This window comes from Mastigoproctus giganteus, chromosome 1 (genome assembly GCF_048544385.1).
Source record: "Mastigoproctus giganteus isolate SK-2022 chromosome 1, ASM4854438v1, whole genome shotgun sequence".
Taxonomy (NCBI): Eukaryota; Metazoa; Arthropoda; class Arachnida; order Uropygi; family Thelyphonidae; genus Mastigoproctus; species Mastigoproctus giganteus.
Window position 1 is genome coordinate 55,457,346 of NC_143575.1, and position 12,300 is coordinate 55,469,645.

Genomic DNA, 12,300 nt, shown 5'->3' on the forward strand with positions numbered 1-12,300 from the left:
TACCAATGAAGAAAGTAGTGCTTCTATCAAACTAAAAAGTTAGTCTTTAATACCTCTTTGAAATTAATTAACTTACAGGAGAGCCTTTTGGTCCAGATAATCCTGGGCTGCCAGATAATCCTGGAGGCCCACGTGCTCCTGGAAATCCTGGTGGCCCAACAAGTCCACTATCACCCTAATAACACAAAATAAAAAGTTTCATTTATTAAATTTCAAAATTTGCAGAATTCAAGAGTTGTTGATTTCTTAACTGTTTGCATACTGGTGATAGTTATTAATTATAGATCAGGAAGATAATATACAAGTGTATTTAAATAATAAGATAACAATTACTTATATGAAAAGAAATGCATGGACAGGTGTAATACATTTATTACAAACACTGCTATTTTTATACATTGATTCCAAACTTATTCAAGCATTTATCCCACCATGACACTAGTCTGTTTAACTATTCATTAAAGATATCAGTGTTAAGGTGTGTTCACTATAAAATAACAACTCTTTAGTGCACTTTGAAGCATGAAGTTTCATTGTTATCTCCTCACTATTCTGATCTAGTGATTTCCATGTCTTCTTCTTCTCAACAAAGAAACATCTTGATGGCAAGCATTTTTTTACAAATAACCACATACTGATATGAATTGTTACTTCATGGCAATAAGAGTTTAAGTTTTTTAACAGAAAAAAAAAACAGCAAGTTGTTTTTTTTTTTTTTTTCCTTTTATGCACAGCAAAAATCAACAAACTAATGGTATGGTGGGATAAATGCTTAGACAAGTTTTGGTAACTATTATCTTTACACCACAATATATATACATTTCTTCTAAGTAACAGTATTTCTTAATTTGTTTTTTGAAATTCAAATTCTTCATATTTTTGTATTTTAAATTAATATTTAGATTACTCATTCACATATGCACCAATATCTGAACCATTTGAACACATATGCACCCGTATCTAAAATCTGATTTCTGAATTACATTTCTCTGACTAACCTAAAAAATGATCATTACCCAATCCTAAAACTAACTAAATAAATATTTGGCTAAATTCAGAAGGAAAATGAAGCCATCTTACATAACATGTGTCCCCCCCCCACTTCAGTGCAATACAATATCAGCATGGATAATGGCAGAGAGAGCACCAATGAGGAAGTTCAAATGTGTGAGGTCAAGGTCAACAGTAGCAGTTATCTGAAGAACAGTATCCTTTCAAGTTCTCTTCCAAAATTGTTAACAGGAAAGACTGCTTCTACAGGGATGGGATACACTTAAATAGAAAGGGTGCAAGAATATTTGCTGATGCTATCGAGGCAGTGTTAGGTGGGCCAGAAAACTGCTAGCATGGGGAGATACAAGGACTAATAGATTAACAGTAGCCACTGGCAGAGGTGAAAGTGATTCTTGCACTGCTTCTATTGGAATGAGCAGAATCCTGAAAAACAAGATGCAGCATATTTCAGAGACTGCTGGGAGTCATTGTGATACAAGTAAACACATGGGTTGTGTTAGGGTACCTAACAATAGAAACAGGTACATGTATACTTGAGTGTACACCAATGCTAGGAGTTTGGTAAATAAATTTGATGAATTTCAGTTATTGCTCAAAGCATCAAAGGCGGATATTGTTAGGATATCAGAGACGTGGTGTCACACAGATATAAGGAATGAAGAACTGGATTTTGGGGGAGTACAACATCTACAGAAAGGATAGACAGGATAGGAAGGGAGGAGGCGGGGTTATACTATTAGTTAAGAAACACATAAAATCCAATGAAGTGAAGCCAGTCGACATCGCTGGACAGTGCAGTGTCGAGTCAGTTTGGTGTGACATAAGTAATGGGAGATCAAAATTGAGAGTAGGACTGTGCTATAGGCCTAATGACTCTGATGAATATAATAAGACACTGTACAAGGAAATAGAGTGGGCTACTAAATCAGAGAGGCTTATAATGGGGGATTTTAATTTCCCAGATATTGACTGGAATTTGTGGGGTGGTCACTCTCACACTAGCAATGCTTTTGTGGATTTATTGGATGATTGTTTTCTACATCAGCATGTTCGGAAGGCAACTAGAGGGAGTAATACTCTTGATTTGATTATCAGTAGTGATTCTTCATGCATTAAGAATCTGCAGATAAAGGAACCACTAGGTGGCAGTGATCATAGTGTGCTGAAGTGGGATTTACTCAAAGAGGTAACTACCATCAGGGTTAAAGGGAAGGGTTATAGCTTTTGCAAAGGCAACTACGATGGTCTGAGACAGTATTTAAATTCTATACAGTGGGACCAACTAATGTTGTTACCAACAGCAAATTCAAAATGGGAAGCATTCAAAGAACTTATCTTGGAAGCTACTAGGCTTTACATACCAACTAAGAAATATTGTTCAAGGTTTAGGCCTAAATGGATGTCAGATCAACTAATGAGACATATGGCAGAGAAGAAAAATGCATGGGATATACACAAATTAACACGTGACACGGAAGACTATGATAGATACAAGTTGATCTGTATCCAAGTTACAAAGGAGGTTAGGCAGGCGAAGGCAGATTACAAGAAATCTTTGGCAAGGGTTGCAAAGAAAAACAGCAAAGAGTTCTTTACTTATGTAAACTCTAGAAGGAAGGGGATGAATCAGATTGGTCCACTTGATATCGATGGTTCAACTGTTGATGATCCTGCTCAGGAAGCTAACAAACTAAATGAATATTTTGTATCGACATTCACAAGTGAATAGTTATTCAGCGAGGGGAATGCTAGAGGTGTATTCAACTCTGGTAGTAAGCTAGATGATCTTGTAATAACCGAGAGTAAAGTGGAGGAGAAATTGTTGAAGATAAACACAAGTAAGGCACCTGGGGTGGATGGGATCTATCCAGTTATATTAAAGGAAGCAGCAAAGGAAGCAGCAAAGGAAGTAAGCAAACCCTTAGCCATAATTATGAGAGCTTCCTTGAACTCAGGGGAGGTACCCACAGACCGGAGATGTGCAAATGTGACCCCAATTCACAAAGGAGGATCAAAAGCTGACACAAGTAATTATAGACCTGAGAGTTTAACTTCTGTTCCAGGAAAATTAATGGAGGCACTGGTTAAAGAAGTACCGCAGGATCACGTAGACAAGACTTCAGTTATAGCTCGGACCCAGCATGGTTTTGTTATGGGGAAGTCTGGTCTGACCAATTTGATTGGATACTATGATGCAGTCACAAAAGAACTAGATGCAGGGAATAACTTTGATATTATATACTTGGATCTTAGAAAGGCTTTTGATACTGTTGCACATGGAAGACTGCTGCACAAATTGGAGCAGTGTGGCATTGGAGGCAAATTGCTGCTATGAATAAAGGGGTGGTTGAGGGGGAGAAGACAAAGAGTGGTAATCAATGGACACTGCTCATCGTGGACTAATGTTATTAGTGGAGTCCCTCAGGGTTCAGTGTTGGGTCCATTATTGTTTTCTGTATTTATAAATAATATTGATAATGGTATATCAAGCTTAATGTCCAAGTTTGCAGACAATACAAATTTTGGCAGGGTTGTTACGGACACTACTGACGCTATGCTGCTGCAACAGGATCTGAAAAGGTTGAGCAGATGACCTGAGAGGTGGCAAATGGAGTTTAACATTGACAAATGTAAAGTACAACATAGGGTAAACAGCAACCCCAGAGCAACGTATCAACTCTGTGGTACTACACTGACAGTGGTAGAGAATGAAAAGGACCTGGGGTAATTGTGCAGGCAGATATGAAGTTCTCTGAGCATGCAGATGGGCTGCAAGAGTAGCTCTTGGTGTCTTGTCAATGATATATAGGAATTTTTCTAGCAGGGATAAGGAGGTGATTATTCCCTTGTATAAGACAATGGTCAGGCCACACCTTGAGTACTGTATACAGGTTTGGAGGCCTCATTTCAAGAAGGATGTAGGGCTGCTGGAATGAGTACAGAGAAGGGCAACAAGATTAGTGAATGGAACAAAGGGTTTCTCTTACGAATAAAGTCTTAACTTTTGCAAATTAAAGTGTCTGGAGACTAGGCACCGGCGAGGTGATCTGATAGAGGCGTATAAAGCCTTGAATGATTTGAGCATACTCAATGCTGATGGGATTCTTCCTCTTGCTTCGAATAATCACCTGAGAGGGCATAAATTCAAATTGAGGAAAGACAGATGTAGGATATATGTGCGGAAATTTGCCTTTAGCTAGCGGGTATTTGGTTGGTTGGTGGAACAGACTTTTATCCCTTGTCGTGGAAGTTGATAGCCTAAATAAATTTAAGACTCAGCTGAACAGGTATTTCGAATGAACGGAGGGGTGAAATGGAAGCGTTTTTTTTTTTTTTTTTTTTTTTTTTGGCTGATGCTGCATAAGCTTGCTTTCTTGTATCATATGCCTCTACTAATGCTAATGCTAAAATGTCAGACCTATCAGAAACAAACTTGATCATGTTTAGGAGCCACTGCTCTCCTAGAGTGTAGATGTAGTATACCTAGTAGAAACTTGACTGGACCAAAATCAAAACACACTCACATGTGCATTGCCTGCAGGTTATCAAGGGGAGCCATCAAGGAAGGTGGTGTTGCAGGCTTCTTCACGATCAAGTTTTCTCTCTGATTCATTCAATTTCAAGCCAGTCTGATGTCTTTGAGGCAGTCTTGGTCATATTTAAGAACAAATACAATCGTCTCAATATCACTGTTATGTATCTTTCACCAATTCCAGACTCTCAAGAAATATACGAGAGCCTTAATTGGTTGATTAACAATTTCCACACATTGATGAGCCACCATGTTATTGGAGATTTTAATCTTCTTCCTCCACTTGAGAATTGAAAGAAAAGAGTGCTCTAAAGCTATAATTGATTAACACTCAACTCACCAGAGGAAACACTATTTTTGACCTTGCATTTGCTTCAATGATATGTGACGACCTCATCAGCAGTATTTAGTGCAGTCATGGTTGTTTGTTTGTTGTAGTTTTAGGAACATTAGCAACTAAGGCCATATTGTACCATATATACTGTCTGTAAATTGTGTGTTCTGTGGTTGATCTTCTGTTTGCTAGGTATAAAACCCGAGTTTCTGGGAGAAAAAACCAAGCAAACTTCACCCGAGTAACTTGGCCACATTGTGAAAAACTATTCCCTGGCGGGGAATAAAACTGTGACCTTGACCTTGGAACAGACCTCCTTACTAGATAGGCAATATTTGTTTCCCAATTTGCTGCAATCAAGAAGGTGCAGATCACACAGCATTCCAGAGCTTGGTGGAACCCATTCCTATCTGAGAGTTTCAGGACAAAGCTGGCACTTTACAAAAGATGGAAGAAATCAGGTTTAATCTCTGACTGAATTGCACTTTCCCATACCAGGAAAAGTGCAAATAATAATTTTTTCATAAGATCCAGTCACAAACTGCCATCAACTGTCTTGACCTAAGCAGTTGGTTGATCACATAAGGTTCTTAATGCAACTAGGAGCCTCTGTCCCAATGGCATTTCTCAATAACCTGGTCTCAATTGATTCTATCAAAATTATGAAGGATCAACTGAGTCACACAACAAACAGCCTACCTGCCACTGTCACAACCAGAGGAGCAGGTGGGATTCCTCCTCAGTTTATGTTACAATGTCTCAGAGTCTTCCTTATTGATATGCTCCTGTTCTCTGTTAAATAGAATTATCATCAAATATTTTTATCCACCAGTATGGCACATCTACATATTGAAATCACTCCTACAGTGATTTCAATATGTAGATGTGCATATTGAAATCACTTTACAGCCAAACCAATTCTTCACAGCCAAATCAGTTCCCCCCAGTCTAGTCCACATATGTTCTCAAGCTCTTTGAGCCCTTCTTCAAACTTTTACCAATCAAATAAAACCATAACAGTCACTGCAATTTCACTACTCCATTCCAGGAAGATCAATGATCACAAACCTGGTAGCCACTAGTGCCAATATCTAGGCCCTTGAAAAAAAAAAATTAGAAATTGCAGTTACACATAGATTTTCAGGCCATCTTCGATGCTATTTCCATCCCTGTGCTCATTTGCTTGCTGCATAAAAGTTAGTGTTCCACCTGTGCAGTCTTCTTGTGATATTAACACATCATTTTTGCCATTCATGACTCCTGTAATAGGCCTCCCGACATGCTGCAGGAGAGCCTTTTGGTCAAGATAATCCTAGAGACCCACATGCTACTGGAAATCCTAGTGGCCCGACAAGTTCACTATCACCCTAACACAAAATAAAAAGTTTCATTTATTAAAACAAACTTTTAATTTTCACTGAGGAAACAACAGTAAATCACTGAAAACCTTTTGTTGTGGCCTTGGTACCCACTGTATCACCAGGCAGGGGTCCCTTGTAAAAGTGCTTCGCTATGGACTCTACATGATTAAAGACTATTTGGAATCTGAATTATTTTATCCCCATGTTTACCATAGCATAATTTTAGTCTAAATTTGTTTATTTTGTATGTATATATATTATTTTATGTTAATTTATGTTCGTATTGTCCTGAGGAAACAACAGTAAATCACTGAAAACCTTTTGTTGTGGCCTTGGTACCCACTGTATCACCAAGCAGGGGTCCCTTGTAAAAGTGCTTCGCTATGGACTCTACATGATTAAAGACTATTTGGAATCTGAATTATTTTATCCCCATGTTTACCATAGCATAATTTTAGTCTAAATTTGTTTATTTTGTATGTATATATATTATTTTATGTTAATTTATGTTCATATTGTCCTGAGGAAACAACAGTAAATCACTGAAAACCTTTTGTTGTGGCCTTGGTACCCACTGTACCACCAAGCAGGGGTCCCTTGTAAAAGTGCTTCGCTATGGACTCTACATGATTAAAGACTATTTGGAATCTGAATTATTTTATCCCCATGTTTACCATAGCATAATTTTAGTCTAAATTTGTTTATTTTGTATGTATATGTATTATTTTATCTCAATTTATGTTCATATTGCCCTTAACCATATTTTAACTTTATTTATTTCCTAATGTGAAACCCTGGCTTGTAGCCATTATGGGATTTGTATACCGGCATGCAATAAATATTGATGTATAATAAAGAGTCATTTAAGATATTCTAAGATGACTATACTTTCTATATTATAATCTCCATTCATTGCTCACTAATCTCAAGATGTGTGGATAGGTGTAGGATAGCAATGATCATACCAATTGAGTGGTAAGGGTAATTGTACAATCTGACATGAAGTTCTTTGAGTAGTGCAGAGAGGCTGCTTGGACAGCTAAGGGTTCTGTCAATGATATACAGGAATATCACCAGCAGGTGATTATCCTATTGTGAAAGGTCCTGATTAACCACATCTTGAGTATTGCATACAGTTCTGGAAGCCTCATGTTAGAAAGGATGTGATTCAGTAGAAACAGGTTCAGGAAGATCAACAAGATTAGTAAGGTACACAAAAGGATACTCTTACCAAGAGAAACTTCAGTTTTGCAATTGCAGTACCTGGAAATTGGGTACCAGCAAGGAGACATAGTTGAAGGATTTAAAGTTTTATATGAAATGAATAAACTTGGTTCTGACTGCACCATCAGAACCGAGCTACGGGGGAGCCCAACAACAATAAAGTATAATACACAAATAAGTACGACAAATTAGTGTAGATACAAATTTTATTACAAAAACAATATCAAAAATTGTGTTACAAAAATATCATAAAATGTTGACATCTTGTTTGTCAGCAGTAAATAATAGCAGGTACATTATAAAATAGCAATGCAATAGCTAAATTATGAGTTCATACAATTTATTTGCATAAATATTTTTTTTTTTCCTTGGCAAAAATATCTATTAAATCATTGTAATTAATGCTATTTACTAGTTCAGATTCAATAAATAACAATGACAAATTGCTCATTTCATCTTGAATTAAACCATTCCTCAAATAGATTTTTACTCGTTTGGGAACAGAAAGTGACCATTCCCTGCTTGCGTTAAAAATATTGTTTCAACGTTGATAAATGTAAATCTTAGTCCATTATTAATGACATTCATTCATATTGTTGCCAATAACTTCATCTTTAAACTTTTCCAAGTCAATGTCATTTTTACATATACTTATTAATTTATCGATATTAGTATTAAATTCAGTTTCATCTAAATCAAGATTTATAAATATTTTAAAAGTATATAAAGTATTTAAAAGTTGTTGGTAAGTATACACCAATATTTTAATATTGGTGTATACAGTAAACCCCCGCTATTCGCGGGGGTTACGTTCCTGAGAAATGCCGCGAATACTGAGTTATGGCTCCCATAGTAATAAAGGAGTTCCGTTCCAAAGTATGAAATATATAAGAAAAACTAGTCTAAAATTTTGTCTATGTATGTATTATATGTACCTTCATAATATGACTAGTACATAGACAGTACATAGTGAAATGCAAGCATATGGCATCAAAATGAAAATAAGAAACAATTTAATATTAAATGTAATATTTATTAGAAATTTCAAACAAATCTTTCAAACCAGCGCCTTTGCTAGCTAAAAAACTTATCCCGCCAGTGCTATCACCAGTTTCGCTAAAGTGTTGATAAAAGAGTTTGCCTTTTCACGAATGATGAGTGAACTTAACAGAATTTTATTTTGAGTTCGGTCTTCTATCACCAGATTTAAAGCTTTTTCCATTTTTTCTAATTTAACATCAAGAGTTAGAGAGCAAATTTTTGAAGCAATTAGTGCATTTTCATGGACACTACAGCTGATTTTTTCTTCCGATTTTTTGATTGATCGTACTGTTGACTCATTGATTTTGTTTTGCCACTGAGGAGACACTTTCACCATTAGACATTTTGTCTAATAACTCAATTTTATTCGCTAATGTCATCAGCATCTTTGATATTTTCATATTTCTCTTGTTACTCATAGCCATATTTTTGTACGGGTTAGAAAGAACTTGTCCACAATAAAGTCACTTTCTTCCGTTAACATGCTCGAAAAAGTGTTTTACACTGCAGAACGATAGATTTATCACTTTTGTAAGCATATCAATTTATAAATTGATATGCTTACATTATATATCAATAAATTTATCAATTCATAAATTATATCAATTTATAAATTGATAAATTTATTCAATTTATAAGCATATAAATTAAAAGCAAACAACGAAACCTTCCATGACAAGCGCATAACACACACTGAATAAGGATTAGCGAGAAACATCCACGCTCGCAATTTTGTCACCCCTCTCCCCGACCCACTGAGCGCTGTTTTGACCGGGAAAGATAATTTTAGCCACGCCCATGTTTTTTTTTTATGGCGGAAAATGTTCACGGCGCTTTAAAATTCACATTTTTTTAGGTTTCATTTTATATTAAATCAGCGACAGTGAATAGCAGGGGTTTACTGTACTTCCATTTGTCTATTTATTTCAGCAATTAATCTATCACAAACAACATTGAATGTATTGATAATAAACATTTCTTTCCCTTCTAAAATTACTTCATTATCTCTCGTTTCGTTGCACATAGGTTTTATTTTTTTAATTCCACTTTTTTTATCTTTGTTTTGCCATTTATCTTCTCTTTCAATATAAAAATCGTTTCTAATATGCAAAATATATCCATGTAATGATTTCAAAAGACCATGCAGTAAATTTATTGCAGGATTTTGTAACAATTTACTTGTTTTCAACATTTTTTTTATTAATTTAATACATTCTAGACACACTACTGATCTTTCATGTTCGCTTGTTAATAAATTATTGAGGCATATTTGAGGCATTACTGTAACGTTGTCCTCTGCAGTTTGTAATATCAATTGATAAATCTCCTAATCTTTTTAAAATAGTTTTTTCTATATATTCAGCATTGTAATGTCCTATAGGAAGGAAATCTAAAAATTGTTCTTTGATGATACCATTTTGTGACATGTATCTTATAATAAACATTAATTGATCAACGTGGCTAATGTTGGGGGGTTGAATCAACAATAATAGAAAAATATTTTGCTTCTCAAATTTCAGAAACCATCACCTTTTCAACTTTTTCAGCCATCAATTCTATAAATTCATCACAGGTTTTATGTGAAAGGTAGTTGGTTTTGCTGGGTCTACAATTAGCATACATCTCTATGTGATTTCTTAAAAAATTATCAAATTTACTCAAATATTCTAGGCAACTTAAGTAATTACCACTACATTCCATATAAATTTTGTCATTACTACCCCTAAATCCTAAATCAAGTTTACTCAAAAGCTGAACAATAGCAATAATTCTTTTTAAAATATCTCAGCAATAATTTTCTTTCAGACTGAATTTGTTTCATTAGTTCTGTGTCAATATGACCCAAAATTGAACATCTCTTAAAATAAACAAACATAGCATTAATGTGATCTGATGAAAAAGACCATTCACCACTTGCATTTGTCACAGGCAATTGTGAGAAATATTATCGGAATTGTTTCAACATTCGAAAATGTCGATCTAAGTCCATCATTAATAATATTGTACATATACTCAACATTTGAAACATTTTCTTTTTTGGCATAGTTGCTGCTATTATGCTTAATGCCTTTTTAAATATTAATATATCACTGTTTTAATTACTGCTTCATTCAACTCGTTGTTTATTGACAATTTTAGATTTTTAATTCAAATAATATTATAATAACATAGCTTAAGAGTGATATAACTGATAATGATATTGATTCAATATAAAAAATTAACACTTGAATCAATTCATATTTTAAGAGCAAGAAAACGAAAAGCTTTCAATAAAGGAAATGTATGTCACCGTCACAATACATAACGAAACATTACATAGATACAGGGTCAGCCACAAGCAAGTTCAACCGGTTCTGTCAAACAGGGACCCCACCCACACTCAAATGATCTAAATAATAATACTATCCGCATTTCTATCAATGGGCCTACCGGCGTCTTAATGTCTACTTGAAAATTGCTAGAAGTAGAGCATATACTCCATTCTCAATATGTTTTTCATTTGATATCGAACATATGACATTATTTAAAAATGTAATTTTTATAATATACTCACTTTCAATAATATCTTATATAAAAACTGTATTGTTTTTAACTTCTGGAGATAAAGAAATAGCAAACAAGGCCAGCAAGTAATTCTTGAACAGCGCCCCACAAATTTTGGGCCGGCAATGCATAGATATGATATTTAAATTTTCTGTTACAACAGAATCAAAATTTATTAAACTACAACACAACTTTCAGAGAGACAGATACATACCTATATTTATTTCAGTGTGTGCACTTCTACATATCATACTTTAACTTGCCACATCAACAATTAAACTAAACGTTACAATTTTCAGGTCTCAGCTTATATAGATTCTCAAATCCATGGGTGGTCCAATTAAAATAGTTTCTGTAGAACAAATAAATTTTTCATATAACGAATGGATTTTGAGAGACTTGGGTAAGCACTGTTCACACCTCTGGCCTTTAGGCAATAGAGCTTCTGCTGCTGTAGAAAGCACAAATTAAGAGCTAAAATAATATACATTCCACAATTTAGTCATGTATGTAACACATTTACAACAGCCTCTCCCATATACTGTACCGAGAAGTCGCACTGGTCAACTGCTTTCTTGTGTTCATAGCCAGTGGAAAAGATTAATGCATATTCCCAACATGGATAATATGCTATGGTCAACCTGTTCTACTGTTACACCCTATTAGAGAATTAGGAGAGAGCAATTTTCCTTTATTCTGGAAATTAATCTGTTCTTTCGGAGAAATGAGTAGTCCACACTTTCACCTGTCTCTGTTTACAAGCTAAGTAAAAGTGGGCCCTAGTTTAGAAGAGGACTTTAAAAATTTGAGATTACAGAGGCCTCGCGAGACCCCTCTATCGTGAGGCCTGATGCTAGCACCTCATGTGCCTATTTATAAGTACGGCCCTGATGGCAACCATCCAGTGCTTATCCCAGAAAGAGATTAAGCATTCTCTGTGCAACATGTAGCTGTCATTTTGTGATTTTCATATGTTTTAAAGACTGAAAATGATCTAGCAGGATGGAGATTTTACACATAAAATGGAGCAAAGGAACCATCAAACAATGGTGGTGTAAATACAACTGAAAGACATTTATCATAGGGGTATAAAAATCTGGTATGCAGATGTTACTTTTTTTTTTAATAAAGTAACAATTATTAGTAATAAAACAATTCTCTGTTTAATTTGATTCACCCAAGTGCATAATACTTACAGGTGATCCTTTTTCTCCTGGAGCACCATCTTTTCCTGGTGGGCCCTAGAAATA

General features: G+C 35.1%; 1 protein-coding gene across 1 annotated transcript in view; it reads right to left on the minus strand.

Moving 5' to 3' along the window:
• The window catches only part of LOC150090808 (uncharacterized), a 791,939-nt gene that overhangs the window by 414,721 nt on the left and 364,918 nt on the right, over positions 1 to 12,300 (minus strand). The window contains exons 19-20 of the mRNA XM_090372970.1: positions 12,247 to 12,291; positions 77 to 175 (exon numbers count right to left, since the gene is read on the minus strand). Coding sequence (XP_090229096.1) covers positions 77 to 175; positions 12,247 to 12,291 — 144 coding nt within the window. The remainder of the gene's footprint in view (positions 1 to 76; positions 176 to 12,246; positions 12,292 to 12,300) is intronic.